This window comes from Stigmatopora argus, chromosome 21, assembly GCF_051989625.1.
Source record: "Stigmatopora argus isolate UIUO_Sarg chromosome 21, RoL_Sarg_1.0, whole genome shotgun sequence".
Taxonomy (NCBI): domain Eukaryota; kingdom Metazoa; phylum Chordata; class Actinopteri; order Syngnathiformes; family Syngnathidae; genus Stigmatopora; species Stigmatopora argus.
Genome location: NC_135407.1, coordinates 12680678 through 12701667, shown reverse-complemented (window position 1 = coordinate 12701667; position 20990 = coordinate 12680678). Strand labels below are relative to the sequence as shown.

The following is a 20990-nucleotide window of genomic DNA, read 5'->3' as shown; positions in this document are numbered from 1 at the left end:
TGGTGCTACATGTACCAAATGCACGCTACACCCGCACGCTAAAAACACGTTTTTAAAAAGGCAACGGAAGCAAGACTGAGTTCAGTTGTACTTTATTTAGCCATTTTACAATGTACTCAGGTCATCATCACCCACAAAACCATCAAAGTCCTCATTATCTGTGTCCGAATTGAACATGTGTCCATCGAAAACGCTGAGTGTAATACGTTCGTCCAGGCGGCCACAATTCATTCCCAAATGGTAGCTAGCTAGTAGCTAGCGTAACTATTCCAAGGCTGTCTTCCATGCTTCGCAGCTGTGTTGATGGCGATCGCCAGGCCACAATTCGTTCACAAATAGTAGCTAGCGTAACTAGTATTCCAAGGCTGTCTTCCATGCTTCGCAGTTGTGTTGATGGCGATCGCCTGGCCACAATTCGTTCACAAATAGTAGCTAGCTAGTGTTGATGCCGATTGGCAGGCCACAATCCATTGGGTGTATTGACAAAAAAAACTACATATCCCAGCAGTCACTGTGCAGTACTTTATCTACGGGAAAATAGTAGAGTCGGGGGCTGCTTGCCATAGTTGTCCTATCGACGGATTTATCTTATTTTATCGTGATAACAATTTTAGTATTGGTCCATCAATAAAGCGCACTGTATTATAAGGTGCCCTGTCTATTTTGGAGAAAATTTCAGACTTTTATGTGTGCCTAATAGTCGTGAAAATATGGTAGGTCTACAATGTCTTCTGTGTCTGTGCTTGCTACTGTCTTGCTACTGCAACCAAGGGAATTCACCGAATACTGGATGAAATAAAGTTCTAATCTAATCGTGTAGGTGCGTGAGCATCACTTGAGATATATGTGCCATGACACAAAGTTTGATGTCGGTTGATTAATGCAACTATATACAGTTGTGGTCAAAAGTTTACATACACTTGTGAAAAACATAATGTCATGGCTCTCTTGAGTTTCCAGTTATTTCTACAACTCTGATTTTTCTCTGATAGAGTGATTGGAACAGATACTTCATTGTCACACAAAAAAATCATGAAGTTTGGTTCTTTTATGACTTTATTATTGGTGAACAGACAAAAGTGATCAAATCTGCTGGGTCAAAAATAGACATACAGCAGTGCTAATATTTGGTAACATGTCCCTTGGCCATTTTCACTTGAATTAGGCGCTTTTGGTATCCATCCACAAGCTTCTGGTTGAATCTTTGACCACTCTTGACAGAATTGGTGCTGTGTAGCTCATTTCACTGACTCAACTTTCTAAGTCACCAAAATTGCTAGTTACTGTATGTATATTTTTTACCCAGCAGATTTGATCACTTTTTCTGTTAACCCATAATAACGTCATAAAAGAACCAAACTTTATGAATGTTTTTTGTGACAACGAAGTATCTGTTCCAATCACTATCAGAGAAAATTCTGAGTTGTAGAAATAACTGGAAACTCAAGAGAGCCATGACATTATGTTCTTCACAAGTGTATGTAAGCTTTTGATCACAACTGTATGTATGTTGTGATATTGTTGCTTAGGCAAAGCAACACCTACTGTCAAATTTAACGTGCGCTGATCCTCACCTTACCCTTGCCACAGGGTTGGGCTTAAGAGTCATAATATTATTTCCTTGGACTATGTGGTCTAATAAATATGTGCAGTTCACTTGCAGAAATACAACACACAATACATTAAATATGAAAAAAACAAGTTGTTAGTTTATTTCATAAGCAGTCTATTTGTAACCACAATGAAGGCATTTCAAGTGTAGAAGTTTTGGATTTTTTTTTCAATGTGTGACTTGTTGATGAACACTCCCCAAATACTATTACCGTATTTTCACGACTATTAGGCACACATAAAAGTCTGAAATTTTCTCCAAAATAGACATGGCGCCTTATAATCCAGTGCGCTTTATATATGAACCAATACTAAAATTGTTATCAAGATAAAATAAAATAAATCAGTCGATAGGACAACAATGGCAAGCAGCCCCCGACTCTACTATTTTCCCGTAGATAAAGTATTGCGCAGTGACTGCTGGGATATATAGTTTTTTTTTGTCAATACATCCAATGGATTGTGGCCTGCCGATCGGCATCAACACTAGCTAGCTACTATTTGCGAAATGGATTGTGGCCTGGCGATCGGCATCAACACAGTTGCAAAGCATGGAAGACAGCCTTGGAATACTAGTTACGCTAGCTACTATTTGTGAATGGATTGTGGCCTGGCGATCGGCATCAACACAGTTGCGAACCATGGAAGACAGCCTTGGAATAGTTACGCTAGCTACTAGCTAGCTACCATTTGCGAATGAATTGTGGCCGGCTGGACGAACATATTAAACTCAGCGTTTTCAATGGACAATTGTTCAATTTGGACACAGAAAATGAGGACTTTGATGGTTTTGTGGGTTATGATGATGTGAGTACATTGTAAAATGGCTAAATAAAGTACAACCGAACGCAGTCTTGCTTCCGTTGCCTTTTTAAAAACGTGTTTTTAGCGTGCGGTTGTAACATGCATTTGGTACAAGTAGCACCAAATTAGTGTGTTCGCCGTTGTAGTATATTGATACTATTAGGTCAAAGTTATCTGTTGGGTTCATTCTGGGATGTTACTATATGTTCATTTGGAATTAATAGGTAATGAAGCTATAATTAAAATTTTGCCATACTGTTTGGACCGAGTGCACTTTCCCCCAGTCTTCCTGTCGGGGCCAGTCAATTGTTTTCATAACTATGGACTGAACAGGACAACAAGTTCCAGGCCAGACGGATGATCTACAAGGACTCTTAAACTGCTTTGTCTGGGAATCCTACAGATGGCGATAAATTGAATCAAACTTCCGAGAATACTCGCATTATTCTTCAAATATACTGTTGCTCTGTTTACCGTATAATGTAATTATTATGCTTACTGGTGCAAATTCTAATGCCGTTGTTTTTATGCTTACGGTGCAAATTCTTACGCAGGTGTTCCGATAAAAACAGATTGTTGTGACAGTTGTTTTTATAACCTTCATGATGTTATTCGGTTAAGCTTATACAATTGTTCAAAACAGTTGAGACAGTTGTTTTTGCTTATGCAATTGTTTAAATCAGATTACCTTTGAATGTTTTGGTTATGTGCCGCTAAATGGACCGAAGAGTATGCCGCCCGTCAGAATGCTCTTGCGAACGAAGCCGCGTTGGGAGCGATTTTCCTTGCAAGTTGTAAGCAGTTATGTTGAAAGATGTTTTCCTATTTTAATTAAATATTACTAATAATGATTCAAAAGGTTTTAATCATTATTCCAACATTATCACAGCCGTCAACCTGGGTGTATTGACAAAAGGACGATATATCCCAGCAGTCACTGCGCACCGGAAATAGCGTCTGGGGCTGCTTTCATAGACAGCGCTATTACGGTTCGATAATCATCCATAAATAATATATATACATGCCATGCCTGGCTTCACGAAAAGTGGCAGGCAGCGCCGGGCTTCTTACGCTACGATTTGTGAATGGATTGTGGCCGCCTGGGCGAACGTGTCTGCTTGCACGGTTGTTCGAGCTTTTGCCAAAGCCGGCATCATTTCTAAGGAGCCACATGGAAATGACGGTGACTCTGAGAACGAAGAGAGGGGACCCGGCTTTTTGGAAGGCTCGTTTGGGCAATTGTTTAATTTGGACACAGAAAATGAGGACTTTGAGGGATTTGTGGGTGATGATGACATGAGTGAGTTGTAAAATGTCTAAATAAAGTACAGCCGAACTCAGTTTTGCTTCCGTTGCCTTTTTAAAAACGTGTTTTTAGCGTGTGGGTGTAGCATGCAAGAACTATATATCCCAGCAGTCACTGCGCACCGGAACCCGGAAATAGGCTGCTTCCGGTAGCCAGCGCTATTGCGTTTCGATGTTCATCCATATATAATATATAGTATATATGCGTCTAAAAAAACGGTGTATCCTTTGTGTGTGTAAAATACAGAATTAACACTCGTTATTGACACTGCGGCTAAAAATACGATGCGCCAAATAGTCGTGAAAATACGGTATGTTCTTTTGTATTCTGACCTGTTTTGGCCTGACCTGATTTCAATCACCTGAAATGAAAACAAAGCTATTTTACTTATTGTTTATCCATTGCTTCAGGACAAGAATGCCGAGACATCACAAATCAGTTTGGCTCATTAAGATGATTTATTTTTGGGAATTGTGCTGAATGTAGGTTAAATGTGCTCAGAGCAGGTTAACTTGTACTTAATCATTTACAGAGATGTTGTAAGATTTGTACTAAATCCGGGTTAAATGTGATTGATACATGTAAGCTATTAATCACTCACAGAGATAAAGCTGAGACTAAATCATGTGCAACTTAATGAAATAAATGAAAAATGCAAATCTGCTGTCAACAAACTGTGTTTTGGGTGAAATGTTCTTGCTACTTTGAGAAGTCCTCTTTGTTTCAAGAAAGGAGGTAGTTCGGGTTATTAGTCTTACATTATTATATATTTGCTTGCAATGAAGAAAGTGTTTCGCTTACTACATCTAAAATGCCTGCTTGCAACAAAGTAAATGCTTTGCTCCTTAATTAGACTAAACAAAAGGGAAGCAAAATCCATTTGAACTGCTGGAATGTGGAGAAGATCCTTCGGCTGCACATGACCTTCAGTTGTTTTGACTGTTTGACGTCTCACTTCTGTTTCCCACCCCTCCCCTGAGAGTTGGGACGTCCATTGTAACTAGGGTCCTTGAAGTTAATAAACAAGAAAACAAAGCGTGTGACGCCAGAACGAACCCAGGTCGAGACCTGGAAGATTCGATTTCTCCTTCCAAGAAAAAACAGAAGATTGTCTTTTTTCTTTATTTGTGCGAGCATTTGGGAATGCCTATTGGTGAACCTATCATATTGGTCCCTCGAGACTTGGAGTCAATATACCGTAGGAATCCAGGCACTTAGTCGACATCTGGGAAAGACCGTGGCCACGGCATCCAAGACCCTTTGCGGGAGGTAATTCAGCTGAACGCCTGGGTTCCCGACGGTTGAAGACTCATCCTAAAAGAGTTGAAGACATCTCTGGTAAGTCCACGTGAATGTTTGCATTCGTGAGGAGTTTCCGAATGTGGGGGAAGCATTCATGTGAAGGTCCATTTGTGAGAAATGGATACGATCGCGTCCGGGAGACGGCGACAGTAAAACCCTGTAAATACTAGTCCCTAACAGGTGAAGAGACAGAGTATTAGTCTATAAAATTGAAGGGCGTCGGTGTCCTGTACCTAAGCCGGTCGGTACTTACGCTCCGAGAGAAGGTCTTATCTTTGTCCATGTGATCAGCAGCAAACTTCAGTCAAGCCTTAAGGTGCTGCTTTTGGAGCAAGGGCTTCCTTCTTGCTCGGCAGCCTCTCAGTCCATGGTGATGCAAAACACGCTTGACTGTGGACACTGACACCTGTGTTCCAGCAGCTTCTAATTCTTGGCAAATCTGCTTTTTGGTCATTCTCGGTTGAATCTTCACCCTCCTGCCCAATGTTATCTCAGCAGCAGGTGATAGCTTGCGTTTTCTTCCTGATCGTGGCAGTGACAAAACAGTGCCATGCACTTTATACTTACAAACCATTTTTTGCACTGTTGCTCTTGGGACCTGCAGCTGCTTTGAAATTGCTCCAAGTGACTTCCCTGACTTGTTCAAGTCAAGGATTCGCTTTTTCAGATCCATGCTGAGCTCCTTTGACTTTCCCATTGTAGCGTTTGTGGGCCTTTGCATCCAATGAGCCCTATTTAAATGGCCTCAGAGAAGTGACCAGCTGTAGTCACTCATACTCACTCACAAGAAGTTAAGAGGTCATGCTATGAAGCTCATTTCACTGACACAACTTTCTAAGTCACCAAAATTGCTAATTTGTGTTGCTGTATGTATATTTTTGACCCAGCAGACTTGATCACTTTTTCTGTTAACCCATAATAAAGTCGTATAAGAACCAAACTTCATGAATGTTTTTTTGTGACAAAGAAGTATCTGTTCCAATCACAATCAGAGAAAAATCAGAATTGTAGAAATAACTGGAAACTCAAGAGAGCCATGACATTATGTTATTCACAAGTGTATGTAAACTTTTGACCACAACTGTATTACATAACACTGTTGCACTCACCATTCACACTTTCACCTAACCCTTTCTTCTCTGGCTACTAGGAATCCCTTACCCACATATTGTCCGCTTGGTAAGGCCAGACAGAGAACAGCAAAGCTACTCGTATTAGGTAGCATAGATATCAAAATATGTTGTTGTTCTGCACAACTGCTTTCTTTGAAGAAACAACTAACTCTATCCCAATTTTTATTGATTGCTTCAGAAAAACAAGTTAATCAAACTCAGATTCTCCAGGTCTTTTTAAGTAATGGTTGAACAATGGACATCTTAAAAGCTGAAGGTACAATAAAGGCGATACATTGTAGAGATGTTACGATACAGTTAAACTCACAAAACGATGCACCTTTATAAGCCTTGGTCACATTACGATATCAGAACATTTACAAAAAAATAAAATGTAATTACAGCTTGATTGTTGTTGTATGTGCAGTGTGCAGCTAATACAAAAGCACCATCACTATAAATTTGGATTCATTTTATGATGGTGGGCAGAGGGCACCAAAGCAGGAACAAAGACAGCTTTGGTCCTCGCGATTTCTCTTTATTGCAATGTACCCAGACAGACTGGAGGCACAAGGGAATCAGCGTAGGCGGATTGGTGAACGTGGCGTGGGAATTGAGAGCTGTAGAGTCTGAGATAATCCAAGACAGAGGTACAAGATCTGTCAGGCGAGATTCGTGGTCCTGGGGAAAAACAAGAATTTGGAAATCAGATAGCAAGCACAGGGAGGCAAAGGTACTAACAGTGAACTGAAAGAGACAATCCAGCAACTTGGTCAAACTCAAGGTGGCTTAAGTAGCTCAGTGATGGTGATGAGTCACACCTCATGTTGCTCAACCCGTCTGATGCTGGACCTGTGATTGGGTGACATGCGCATCTACCTGTCTAGCCCTGGGCCTGACAGTACCCCCCGCCTCATGCGGGCCACCTGGCACGTGACCTAGGGCGTCCGGGTGGGCCTGAAGAGGATCTGGCGAGCCAGGACCCAAGTGCACTCCTCAGTCTAGCTATTTCTACTACCGTACCATTTTATGATGATAGTTTCCGTTGCCACGCTGGCGGTCTCCCAAGACGTCTACTTGGCAACGGTCTGCTACAACGCATCAATTGATTACAGCAAGAAATTCACCTTCTCAGTTGTAGACTGTACACCTCTCAATCGACGAGGTATAATAGGCCGCGGGACCAGCGGAAGATATCTAGAAGAGCGATACTATGGAGCGGTTAATGAAGCTCTCATCCGCTCTGCAATTGACCAGTTCGGAGTTACACCTGTATATTTTCTTTTTTTTGTTGGCGGGGACTACGGCATGTTGAAAGAGTCACACAGTGTACAACGAGCTTTCTCATGTGAAACTACCCCAAATTGGTCACGACCCCCCATGAAATTGCCCCCAATCTGCCAGGTGTTCCCTCTCAGATTCTCACAGCTGTAGTTTTTATTCAATATTTTCGGAAACAATGTAATCAAATTTGGTATATATGTTAATCCTTTTTTTACCTTAGGTCTGGGGCTGTGGCCAAAAAGAAAGAGACAACCACAATCACGTCATCCAAATCTCTCTTCTCAGAAAAGAGCAACGACAGTGGTGAGTGGTAATGTTGTTATCATTCATTCAGTCATTTGTGTTCCACACCGCCCATCCTCGAAAGGGTTTCAGGGGTTGCTGATGTCTAGCTGTCTTTGGGTGAAAGGCAGACTACATCCTGGACTGGTCGCCAGTCAGTCATGGGGCATGCAGAGAGACAGAAGACCACTCTCTCTTACAATCACACTGCCACGGAGTGGTAATCGAACCCACACTGACCGCTGACGGAAGAACCACTGCACCATCGGGTGGCTGTTCTCATCGTGCAAATGAGTCCCCATGAGTTACTTGTATGACACAAGCCATTTACCCCAAAATTATGCATACTTCTGCCATTGTTTGTACTACTTATCCTCACTCTGGTGGATGGTGAACTGAAGCCCAGGACTGGAACACCTAAATTAGTAACCAGCCAATCGCAGTGCACATACTGATTGCTCATTCATACCGACAGAATCTCCTTTTTTTTTAAATTTCGTACATCCAAGATCTTAAACCTATGTTTCTCTGTTAACAAGTTAGCACCTCCCAACTCAGATACTATCAAGGAGATAACCACTAAAGCGAGGATAGAAGATTGTTTTGAGGAATTAGTTCACAATTCCTCATGTTTTTTCATGGGGACAGATACTATGATTTGATCTTTCACACCATAGAGGAATCAATCCACAAATCAATCATTTCTCTTGACTGTTCTCGAACACTTTGCAGGATAAGTCCAATTCTTATGAGAAAATGGTCTTTCTCAAATTCGAATTCTCCTCAGTTGTGGTCATCAGTTTGCATGTAGAGTTGCTCAAATTATAGTATGCAAATTGTGGATTTCCTAGACCTGGCAGTGGAGGTAAAAAACAAAAAAACAAAAACTGAAGTTATTTATATAGAGCTTTAAAAAAATACAGCTGAATAAAAAGTCATGTAACAGTGTACATAAAATAAGAACACCATAAAATGGTATATGGCACTGCAGGGTGGTGGTTCGTCCTCAACACAATAAACAAGTACAGTGGTACCTCGAGATATGAGCTTAATTCGTTTTTTAACAACATTACTGAGCTCGTATGTCGATTTACTTGTAACTCAAATGAACGTTTCCCATAGAAATGAACTAAAAACAAATTCATTCGTTCCAACCCTCTGAAAAAACACCAAAAACAGTATATTGGATTGGAAAAACATTTGTATTTTTTCTAATTTGCCATCTATTAACAAAGTAACAAATAACTAGTGGTTTAAAAGTACCAAAATGTGTTTAATATTACTAAAATTAGACGCATTTCGCGGAAGGGGGAGAGAGAGAGGCACAGAAAGAGGGGGGAGACTTTTTGCATTTGCCCTTCCTAGGCACCTGGATTTGTAGATGGTGGACAGGGCAGGAAGGGGACAATTTGTTTTCATCTTTTGGGCTGTTGATCACCCTCTGCAGTCTTTTCCTGTCGGTTTCTGTCCTGCTTGAGTGCCACACTGACACTGCGTAGGTCAGCATGCTTTCAATGGCTGACCGTTAGAAGGTCACCAGCAGGTTGGTGTTTAGTTGCTCCTTCCTGAGTACTCTCAGGAAATGTAGCCTCTGCTGCGCCTTCTTGATGGTGTGATGTTTGCCGCCCAAGTGAGATCAGCAGAGATATGGACCCCCAGGAATTTGAAAGTCTCCACTCGCTCCACACATTCCCCGTAAATATACAGGGGGGACAGACAGACTTGTTGCGTCGGAAGTCCAGGATAAGTTATCTGGTTTTGGAGACATTCAGTGGTAAGTTGTTGAGAGCGCACTACTCGCTGAGTCTAAGGACCTCATCTCTGTAGGCCGTCTCATTTCCCTCTGTCATAATGCTGACCACGGGAGTATCATCTGCAAATTTCACAATGATGTTCTCAGGGTGTGTGGGCCTGCAGTTGTGTGTGTAGGGCGAGTAGAGAAGTGGACTCGGCACTCAGCCTTAGGCCGAGCCGCTGCTAAGTGTGCGGGCAGATGAGAGGTGGCGACCCAGCTTCACGTACTATGGTCAGTTGACCAGAAAGTCCTTAATCCAGGAGCGGGTGGAAGGTGGGAGCCCCAGGTTGGTCAACTTGTGGATAAGAATGTCCGGATTTATGATGTTAAAGGTTGAGCTATGGTCGATGAAGAGAATTCTGACATAGCTCCCTCTTTTCTCAAGGTGGCTCAGTGCAGCGTGGAGGGCGGTGGTTATTGCATCTTTGGTGGATCTATTCGGACAATATGCAAACTAATACAGGTCCTGAATGAGGGGAAGACAGTATTTGATGTGTTTCAGTAATAATTTTTCAAAACACTTTGTGATGATTGGTGTGAGAGCTACTGTCACCCAGATTGTGTGCGGGTGACTTCTTGGGTACTGACTGGGAGGTTGGTGGTCGATTTTAGGCAGGCTAGGACGGAGACGTGTTTTGAGTGACAGGTTGAAAATGTCTGAAGACTATTGCTACTTGGTCAACACATGCTGTAAGTACTTTGCCTGCTATTCCATCCGGTCCTGTGGCCTTCATGGGGTTGACTGCCCGGAGCACACGTCTCACACCCCTTACCTCCACAGTGAGCTGGGTGAAGCTTTTTCCCGAGCTTGATGTGGGATGTATTAGAGGTTGGGGTGTTGTGTGGGTGCTGGGCTTGAGACTCAAAGTGGGCAAAAAAGTTGTTAAACTCCTCTACCAGTGCCACATCTGAGTCCATAGGAGTCGCAGCTCAGCCCTTGTAGTTGGTGTGGGACCGTATGCTCTGCCACATTGTTCGGGGGTTGTCGAGTTGCCCTTCTACCTTCCCCTTGTAGTCTATTTTGCAGCCTCTATTCCTCTCCTCAGATTGGCGCGAGCTTTACTGTAGAGTGCCCTGTCGCCGGCTCTGAAGGCTGCATCACGGGCCCGGAGGAGTAATTGAACCTGGCTGGTCATCCACGACTTCTGGTTTGGGTACACCTGGATGGTCTTCTCCACAGTGACCGTAGCTATGCAGTGCTCTATGTAAGACAGTACTGTTTCTGTGAAGGTCCCTAGGTCCTCATGGTGGAGAGTTTCCCTCTGTGTCTGTTCAAAGCAGTGTTGGAGTCAGGGGCGGGTGTCGTCAGGCCATGTGATAATGGTGCGCCTTTGTGGCTCTGTTGGTCGGCTGAGGGAGTGTATGCTGGGACCAAGAACAAAGAGACCTGATCTGATTCTCCAAAGTGTGAGCGTGGTATGGCTCTGTATGCACCTATGATGTTAGAGTAAACATGATCCAGAGTTTTATCTTCTCTTGTTGGACATTTCACGTGCTGGTAAAATTTTGGCAGAACAGTTTTGAGATTTGCCTGATTAAAATACCCTACAATTATGTGCGGGGCACTTGGGTAGGCGTTCTGCTGATTGTTTATTGTGTCCATTCGTAGGGAGAGAGTGATACATACCGTAGCATCCGGTGAGGTGTAGACAGCAGTGATGATAACAACAGCTATCTCTTTGGACAGAAAGAAGGGTCTGCATCTCACCGACATGAATTCTATGTCTGGGCAACAGTGTCTATCCAGAACAGTGCTATTGTTACACCACCCCACCACCTCTTTTTTTCCCTGAGTCGACCGTCCTGTCTGATCTGAATAGCGTGCGCCCTGCTAGCTGCAGGCTTGTTTGTTGTTGATAATGACGACAGGGCCTATGTCCGACTATTATTATTATTGTTATTAGCATGGAGCATTCACGAATGTAGCGATTAGCAGCGAGCTTTAATTCCAAATCATTCATTTTTTACAAGAGATCTGACGTTGGAGAGGTATATGCTTGGCAGCGATGGTTTGAGTGGACTGACACTAGGGCTGAGTATGAAACTTCACTTCTTTTAAAGCTGTATTCTCACCGGTCAAGCTTTATTCTCCTAATGTGACGGTTTCACATACAATGTTCACAAGTCAATGCAATCGTGCGCTGAAGGGCCACAGACGGTCTGGCAATCAGGGATAGGGGCATAGCACTTTTTATGAAATCCCACAGCTCCAAGAGAACTGGAGTTTGAGTGAAAATTTGATTAATTGCAACTCGACTCGAACTTGACTCGCTCGGGCCAGGAGGGTCTGAGGGTCGATTTATGAAGCAATCTGATAGGTTCACCAATGGGCATTACCAAATGCACGCACAAATATAGAGAAAATACAAGAGTCGTTTTTTTCCCCCGTTAGTCAGTGCAGAATGGCGGAGCTTGCTAGATAATACGAGAGGAGTGTACTACTTCTTGTTGGCAAATGGCCGTGCGATATCCTATTGTGAGAACATTTGTGTGCATCATTTTGGGAATATTTTGAAGGGAAGACAAAAGCAAACAACCCTCGATAGGTTCCTTTTAAAAACTGCAGCTGAAAGTCAGGATGGAGGCGGGGCAAATAGAGCCGACGCGGGAGAAGAAAGGTATAAAAATGTAAAACAATTAAAATTTAGTTTTTTGTAAGGTTAGATTAAATTTATTTTTGAGTGTGTCTGTATCGTAATCCAAGTTCATTTAAATTTGTTTATCTTATGTTACGAGCGCACTGCCGTGCAAAATGTCTCTTTCACTCTCTCTGTGTCCCTCTCTCTCTCCCCTGCGTGAACTCCGTGTAATTTTAGTACTATTAAACATCATAACCAATAGTTATTTGTTACTCTGTTAATTGATGGCGAATTAGAACAAATTAAATGTTTTCCAATCCAATATCCTGTTTTGGGTGTTTTTTCAGAGGGTTGGAACAAATTAATTTGTTTTTATTTCATTTTTATGGGAAATGTTAATTTGAGATACGAGTAAATCGACATACGACCTCAGTCCCGGAACACATTAAGATCGTATCTCGAGGTACCACTGTATTAACAACACAGGGTACCACAGTGAACTTTGTCTGCCGCTTGATCTTATTAACAGCATGTCATTCATTCCTGTAATATTTTTGTGTAGAGGGGACAACTAAGGTGGTCCAGGTTAAAATAATATAGGGGCACTAGCCCCTCTCCAAAATTAATACTGTTACGTCTTTGGGGAGACATTGAGGCGAGGATACGAGGAATAGGAACCAATCGCAGGGAAGCAGGCGATGACGAGGGAAATAGTGCTCATACCAAAACTTTAATAACTTAATCAGGATCTTAGAAAATAACAAAGACTTATAAATCAAATTGAACACAATTTGCAAAGTGTCATGAAAAAGTTATCTTAGAGGTGGAAAAGGCACTTCCGTAATTGTCCCATTTGGAGCTGAACTAATTAACATTGACATTGGCCGAGTAGGCATTGTTTTTTTTTTGTTGCATGGCTTTCTGTCTTCATCAGGTTAATATTTTCATGGGAATTGGTCTTTTCAGTTATAATGAAATTGTTATTCATTGTTTGCTGACCTATTTAAAAACTACACATTTAGCATTTAGCAAATCAGCATTTTCGTTAAAGTAAAGAAATATTTAGTATTTTCATCAATTTACTAACTGTTAACGATGTGACTGGTTTTATTGGGCAGTTTCTTAATTTGACAGATTGAAAATGACATTGCCGTAACTTTGACCTAGCCCTTCACCCGTGCTGGCAGATTGACATTAGAAAATGTTTACAAAGGTTTGTCTATTGTAATTCTAGGATCTAAGAACCCATCTAACGCAGTTCCTAAACCTAAGACAGCAGCCACATCAAAAGCAAAGAAGCCAGATAAATCAACCTTGGATTCTGATTCTGACACTGGATCCAAGAAAGCAGCACTAAAAGGTAAAGAAAAAATTATTGGTTTTGAATATAAGGAGCCATCATTCTATGATTGACTTAAGTTCCTACAACACCACGAACCTGACTTTATTAAAACACACACTAGAACCTATGCCGTACTAAAACATACATATTTGTATGCAAACTATTTGGTAGGGTTTAATTGGGCTCATGTCACTAGTGTCCTTTACAGAAAATGCTTCTTTTGTGTGGACGAGCATAAACAAGTACAAACGACCACAATCCCTGTTTGTGTTGAGAATACTCAATCCGCCCTTGCTCATTGCTCTGTTCTTAATCCTTCCGCAGTTTTTTTCAGTGTATCCATATCTTTTGTATGGGTTGTAACGTTACTTAGTGGACTTGTTTTGTTGTGTGGCTGGTTAACCCTGCCAGTGAGAAATAGGACTTCTGTCGCATCTCTCTCTATCTCGTTCATTGTTCTGTCGAATTGGGCTCCCTCACCAACGCAAGCTCCTCTTTGTTGACAGCAGCATAACAAAATTCCAGCCTTTATCTCGTAATATTATTAATATTTTTTGAAACCTTTGTGCAAACATTGTAGCTTGCATTGATTAGTGGTGAAAAGGCGCAAAAAATTAAATACACTTTCAAAATATTACTCCTTTGCACCAACAAGAGCAAAATGGTAGTTCTTTTTTTTCTCAAATATTTTGATTGAATTTTCTTCACATGAATGGGATGATACAGGAAAAAAACACATCAAACAGAGATGTACCGTAAGATATTATTTTCTTTGTTCTGAAAGATTTGGTGAGACAAGTGACAAAATATAGGCAAGACATTATTGAAGCTTGCATGGCCAATTCTCTTTATTAGCAAGAGAAAAGGCAAGACTCTCGTGCTGACTCCATTTTTTTAAAGCCTTCACTACCTCCGCCCAAAGTGGGCGTTAATTTGAATATAAGTGGGTGGGTTTCAGTTACAAAGGAACATGGCTGGTTTGAAATCAAATACTGTTGGGTCTTAACTTGGACATCTGTTGAGACAGATTCTCAAGATATGACACAAATAATTCATGACAGTACACAATAAACCTTTTGATTTAGGCTCACCATCTCTGATATAAAAAGAAGAAAAAAAGGAAGATAAAGGTACCCTCCTGGCAAAAACAAACAAAACAATTAAATTCAAAACAGACTTACATTAATGTATAAAACAGAAATGCTAACAAAAAATAAATAAATAAATTATACACATTTATGCAAAGTACAATATGCCAGGGGTTTTATGAAATTAAAAAACATACAGTATCTCGCAAATGTGAATACACCTTATTCCTGCATTTTTTAAATTATGTTTTCACAGGATAACATTAAGGAAATCAGATCTGCCAATTTCTCTGCAATTTCCGGAGTTTTTACTCTGGACAAGTAATCAAACTCCGGGACTCCTGACATCCTCCTAAACTCCAGAAATCCAAACATTTGTCACTTAAAGTTTTGTTTAAGCAACCATTTTGGAAAAGTACCAAATTTCCAATTTAAATTCACACCATCTGTTAAGTTTGCCAATTTAACGTTTTGTAAAAGCATAAGAAAGGATGATGCAAACACTCTTTCTGTTGGGGAAAAAACCTACGTTGCACTGTCTTCCTTTTTTTCCCCAAATGCTCGCGCGCTGAGTCCCCTTTTATTATGGAAGAATAGGCGTGTCCTTGTGTCGGCCTCACAGCTCTGGGGTCTTGGGTTCAAATACAGGTCACGTCCACCTGTGTCGAGTTTGCATGTTGCATGGGTTTCCTCCGGGTACTCCGGTTTCCTCCCACATTCCAAAAACATGCATGGTAGGCTGATTGGGCTCCCTAAATTGCCCCTAGGTATGAGTGTGAGTGTGCATTGTTGTCCGTCTCCTTGTGCCCTGCGATTGGCTGGCCACCAATCCAGGGTGTCCCCCGCCTCTGGCCTGGAATCAGCTGGGATAGGCCCCAGCACCCCCCACGACCCTAATGAGGATAAAGCGATTCAGAAAATGAGATGAGATGAGGTGTGTCCATTACAGAAAAATAATGTGTGTGCATGTGTCCGAAGTCTCCAAATCAGAGCATCTGGTTTCCATTACAGAGTCTGTCTTTTTGGTTTAAACAATCGTTGAAATCACATCTTTTGCCAGAATATATAAGCCGCTTTTTTCGGACAAAAAAATGATTACTGGTGTGCTCATCCCTCTTAATTATTGACCACATATAAAAAAATAAAAAATAAATAACACTGAACGCTAACAACAGTCTGGGACACTCCAATAGGCACTAATTATTCAATTTTGACAGTGTAACTTCAAAACAAAGGAAGGTGAAACCATATAACTCACTATATTTTCAGAATATCACAATTAGAGCAGAATCGAGGGTATGGCTTATATGGGCATAAAACACGACATTTTGGTGTCTTGAATTATCTTTTTTTGGTTTGTTTGTTTACAGCTAAAGGAGGAAGAAAGAGAGTAGGAATTGACTGTGAGGATGATGACTATAGCCCAGTGAAGAAAACTGCAAAACTGTTAGCCAGGGTGAGTATCTGAACAACTGATATAAAAATAATAATACAATTAAAACTTGATGAATCCAACAGAACATTATCTCAAAATTGCAAAGATGAAATTCTTTGGGTCCGCATAACACCGTCTGGGTGTGCCTAAAAATTATGTATGACTTACCTTACAGGCAACGAACAGCCCTTACCAGAGCACTCCAGATACCTTGCCTTCTTAGCAGACCTCACATAGTTCAATGAAGAAAATTCAGACCACCGAATCAGCCGATATTGGATTGGATAACTTTATTCATCCCGTATTTGGGAAATTTCGTTGTCACAGTAGCAAGAGGGTGAGGATGCAGGAATAGGAAAGGCATTTTAGACATAAATAGATAGGTAATAAGTAAGTTAATAAATAAATACATGAATAAATATAAATAAATAAGCGTGTTGCTTAGCACATATATACATATATACACATAAATGTACATGCATGCATACGGTAGGTCTTAACACTCAGCCATTTTTTTGTTAAAGAGCCTGACAGCTGATGGGAGGAAGGATCTGCGGAAGCGCTCCTTCCTGCAATGAGGGTGCCGCAGTCTATTGCTAAAGGAGCTTCGGAGGGACTCCACAGACTCATGCAGGGGGTGGGAGGTGCTGTCCATGATGGACATCATCCTGGTCAGCATTCTCTGCTCTCCCACTTCCTCCTCAGAGTCCAGAGGACAGCCCAGAACAGAGCTGGCCCTCCTGACCATCTTATTCAGCCTGTTCCTGTCACTCTCCGTGCTTCCGCATCCCCAACAGAGCACTGCATAAAACACTGTAGATGCCACCACAGTGTCGTAGAAAGTCCTCAGCAGTGTCCTGCACACTCCAAAGGACCGTAGACTCCTCAGTAGGTAGAGGCGGCTCTGGCCCCTTTTGTACAGGGCATCTATGTTTGTGGACCAGTCTAGTCTGTTGTTGAGGTGAACACCCTCAGGTACTTAAAATTCTCCACGATTTCAATGTCTGTACCCTGGATGTTCACCTGAGTGGTCTGTTGAGGATTCCTCCGAAAATCGATGACCATTTCCTTTGTCTTGCTGGTGTTGATGTAGAGGTGGTTTTGCCTACACCAGTCAACAAAGGCTGTGATGACTCCCCTGTACTCCAGGTCGTTCCCGTCCGTCACTCGTCCAACAATAGCGGTGTCGTCAGAGAACTTCTGGAGGTGGCAGGTGTCTGTATTATGTTTGAAGTCCGATGTGTAGAGGGAGAAGAAGAGTGGGGAGAGCACTGTGCCTTGTGGGGCCCCCATGCTGCAAGCTACCACATCAGACGTACAGCCCTGGATATAACATGTGCACTGGTTTAGCGAACTCCAATAAACCTCCAGCTCCCAATAAAGGAATAGACCTTAACCGGGAAGCTGAGGTGAGAGCTGCCTGTTGTTCTTCTTCTTTTTTCACCTCAGGCGCCTGAGGATTACCCTCAGCAGCGCTAGAGCTGCCACTGGAACACGGATAAGTTCATCCAGGGAGTTGCCCAAGCCGCGATGGTAGCGTTCGGTCATTAAGGCCGGGCAGCGGAGCCATAAGTGTTCAGACGACTCTGTTTCCTCGTCGCACAGGCGGCAGCGATCCGAGTTGGATTTCCCCACAAGGTGGAGCCAACGGCGGAGCAGGGGGTGGTGTCCACTGCGGAAACGAATCAGGTCTGTGCGGTCTCCTTTCGGTAGGGCAAGTTCTTCCTCTGTGACTTTTGTAGTGTAGGTCTGCAAAAGGCGGGGGTGGGAGAGGGGGGGGGGGAGCGATCTTCACGTTGGATGATGGCACGTCTTGTGGCTGCGTCCGGGGGGGTATTGGTTTGGTCATCTAACGAGCCAAGTTTAGCTAGGGCATCAGCCAGGTCGTTTCCGCATATGTTGCAGTGGCCCGGGATCCACAGTAGCTGCAGTCGCTTAGGCGGAGGGAAAAGGGCGATGTCACCCTGAAGTCTCCGAATGGCGGGGTCTTGCGTATGGGGGTTGCCAGCTGCCTGTTGTTGCAACAGACCCCCAGGTTCCCCTTCTTAATAAATGAACAGTTAGGACTCCTTCCTCAGGCTAATGTATCCTTTACTAAAGCTTACCAGCATAAGGTTTGATGAACATTGCCACTGCAACAGTTACCAGAGACCTTACAACCACAGAAACAATTGACTACATTCACAATAGAGGAGGAGAAGAGAATTCACTTGGACTCAATATCACAAGCTTCCCTTGGAATCGGGTAGAAGGTATACTGGATGGAGGTGGGAGTTAGTACTGTCAGACCCAAGACTGGATCAATGGTACCAATAGAACTTGCTGATAGAAGGTACATTCTTAACAGGCCCTCACAATACGCTAGGGCCTAAAATGGTGGTTCTTCCCCTTACAACTCACCACCAGGTTTTGATTGGTCATTATCTCTTCCCCTTTCTTTAACCAATTGCAAGAGACCAGAAGATATGATGCAACAACAAACTCAAAGATTGATTGATATGTAGATCTTGGGTGTATTGGTGCACAGCTGCGCTCTAACCAGTTTTCCCTATCAGGAACACCATGTTTCTGATAGAAAAACTGACTATCACAGAAGTCCATTAGCTGAACACTTCTAGCTCAATTTCTCATTGTTGTTGCCCACATATGCGTAAAAGTCCCCCACCCAAAGAAAGGAGCCTGAGGCGTTATCTAGAACCCATCCCACGGACTTCAGCAAGAATGTTCTGCACTGCTGTTCAGCCCATAGGACGCCACAACAGTGACAGACCTCTTCTCAACCCAAAGTTTTAGTATTGCAACCCTCTCATAGATGACCTCACATTATTTACCAGTTGAAGTCAGGAGCTTTGAGCAAGCACATAGCACCCTCCTTTGTTCAGCTTTGCTTGAGGAGCTGGTTTTCAAAGCTCAACCTGTCTTCTCCCACAGTTAAGTGGTGTATTTACTTTGATTGGATTTTCTGTAAGAACCACCATGTACCCATGTACCATGTACAAATGTACAAATGGATACCCAGATGCATGAACATCTGGGTATCCATATGTGCACTCCGCGCCAAGAGACTTCAGGGCATCCTTAATCATTTTCTGCAAGATTTCCTCTTAATTGCAGGTGATTATTTTAGAGATTAGAGTAAAGAAAGAGGCATATCTCTCACTTACATCAGATTTTCAACTTAATCCTGAGAGAAGCAACGTTTAGAGTAAGAAAATAAATCTAAAAAGGCCATTTTCCATGACATTACATAATTATGGCAGCTGACTGGGGCTGTGAGATGTTCGGTACCTACCTTATTTGCAACAATTATAAGAAATGCTGCCAAGCTGAAGAAACATTAAGAGGGAAAGCAGTGCGCCATCAACACTGAAACTGTGTAATGACTCAATGTTATGAGGCGGTCCTGTAACATGAAATAATAATTAATTTATTGGTCTCATTCAGTCTACAACTCAACCAATAAACCCGAACTGTTAAGTCAGGTGTCACAGTCAGCTTTTAAGTGAAAAACTGTTCTACATTAAAAAAATGGTGTTGTTAAAAACAACTGACATGGACACAGTAAGATGCCGCCCAGAAGAAATGTGCCCAACAGTGAAGTTGTAGGTATCAGTCCAGTCCTTCTTCATACATGAGCTTTTATTAACAAATTACACAATGTGTGATTAATCAATACAGAATTAAATAGTAGGTGAAAATAATTTAGGACTACTTAATGAACATGTTAACTCTGCACATATGCATCTTCCTCAACAACTCTGCATTCCCAGAACCAGCCCGACCTCTCTTATAGACAATCTTTAGATAAAATTCACCTTCTTTATTAGCAATGGTAAGGGGAATGTACCACAGAAAGACTGTTTTAACTTGTAGAATTTCTACATCTGTTATTGATTTTTGTATGATGTGAAATTGTTTATATTGCATTTTATATATATGTGAACATTACAATTGATAACATAGAATTTATATGTGACATACAGAATATTTGTATGTGTGAACTCTTCTCAGTAAATGTTCTCAAATGTATTTGTTTACTATTTAATGCAGTAGTTACAGTGATATTGTTTTTCCTTTGATTGGGAACAGAAGTCTCAGAATTCTCCATTGGATGATGATGACACTAACAGTGAGTGTACTATGAACACTCCTTTCCGGCCAGGACGTGCAAAGAAAGATTTCAAGTACTTTGCTGAGTCAGACAACGATCATGATGACATGTTTGACTGAGTCCACAATGCCAGAATTCACCCCTTGTATGGAATTACTTTAAACACCCCATATTTTATACATCTTTTTTTATACAATGTTATTGTTTTAGAATGTTGATGTGTAGTTTTAAAATGTTTTACATTTTAGTGTTGATTGAAATTATGCATTTGTTAATGGCAGCGTCTAGGTAAATAGAAAAGCTTTTAATAAAGGATAATGTACCTCTACAAGTGTAAACCATGAAATGTGTCACCTTTGCTCGTTTTGGATTCTTCAACACTGAACAATTACCGTAATTACTCGAATATAACACGCATATTTTTGCTATATAATTAATTCCAATAGTTGGGGGTGCGTGTTATAATCAATAACTAAAATAAATTACAAATTTTCGATCGAAAAAAGCATTGTCAAACTCACTTTGACGCACGGACATTGTGCAATTTCCAACTTTGAATTCAAAATACACGCATATTAAAGATCGTCAAGCCTCACAAACATCACAATCCTGCATTAATAAGCTGGAAAGTAGAATACTACATTGTAGTGTAGTACGTACTTGTATTTAGAAATATGTCCAGCGGGGGGCAGTACATTCCCTTGTTACATGTGATAGTCTTTTCCATTGTGCATATCTTCAAATCATTTATTTATTCAATTTGTATGTTCCTTTTCTTGTTTGAGAATGACAATAGATATTTGAATTAAAACATGGTATTGTCAATTGAAATGTAGTCAATGTTCAAGGAAGTCTAAAAGGTATTGCAACATAACATGTCTACATGATATGTTTGTCCACTCTGTGTATCATCTATTGCCCTAAAATTCAAACGCATAA

The 20990-nt window shown here is 41.6% G+C and overlaps 1 protein-coding gene across 9 annotated transcripts in view; it reads left to right on the top strand.

Annotated features, from left to right (window-relative positions):
- Positions 1-20382, top strand: part of top2b (DNA topoisomerase II beta) — a 202255-nt gene extending 181873 nt beyond the window's left edge. For 8 of the 9 annotated variants that reach the window (XM_077589955.1, XM_077589960.1, XM_077589959.1 and 5 more), the window contains 4 exons: positions 7640-7722; positions 13310-13435; positions 15876-15961; positions 20030-20382. In XM_077589955.1, the coding sequence (XP_077446081.1) occupies positions 7640-7722; positions 13310-13435; positions 15876-15961; positions 20030-20170 (436 nt within the window). In that variant the 3' untranslated portion in view covers positions 20171-20382. Of the gene's footprint in view, positions 1-7639; positions 7723-13309; positions 13436-15875; positions 15962-20029 lie in introns of those variants that run through there. The other variant, XM_077589963.1, reaches the window with a different exon arrangement.
- The last annotated feature ends 608 nt before the right edge of the window (positions 20383-20990 follow it).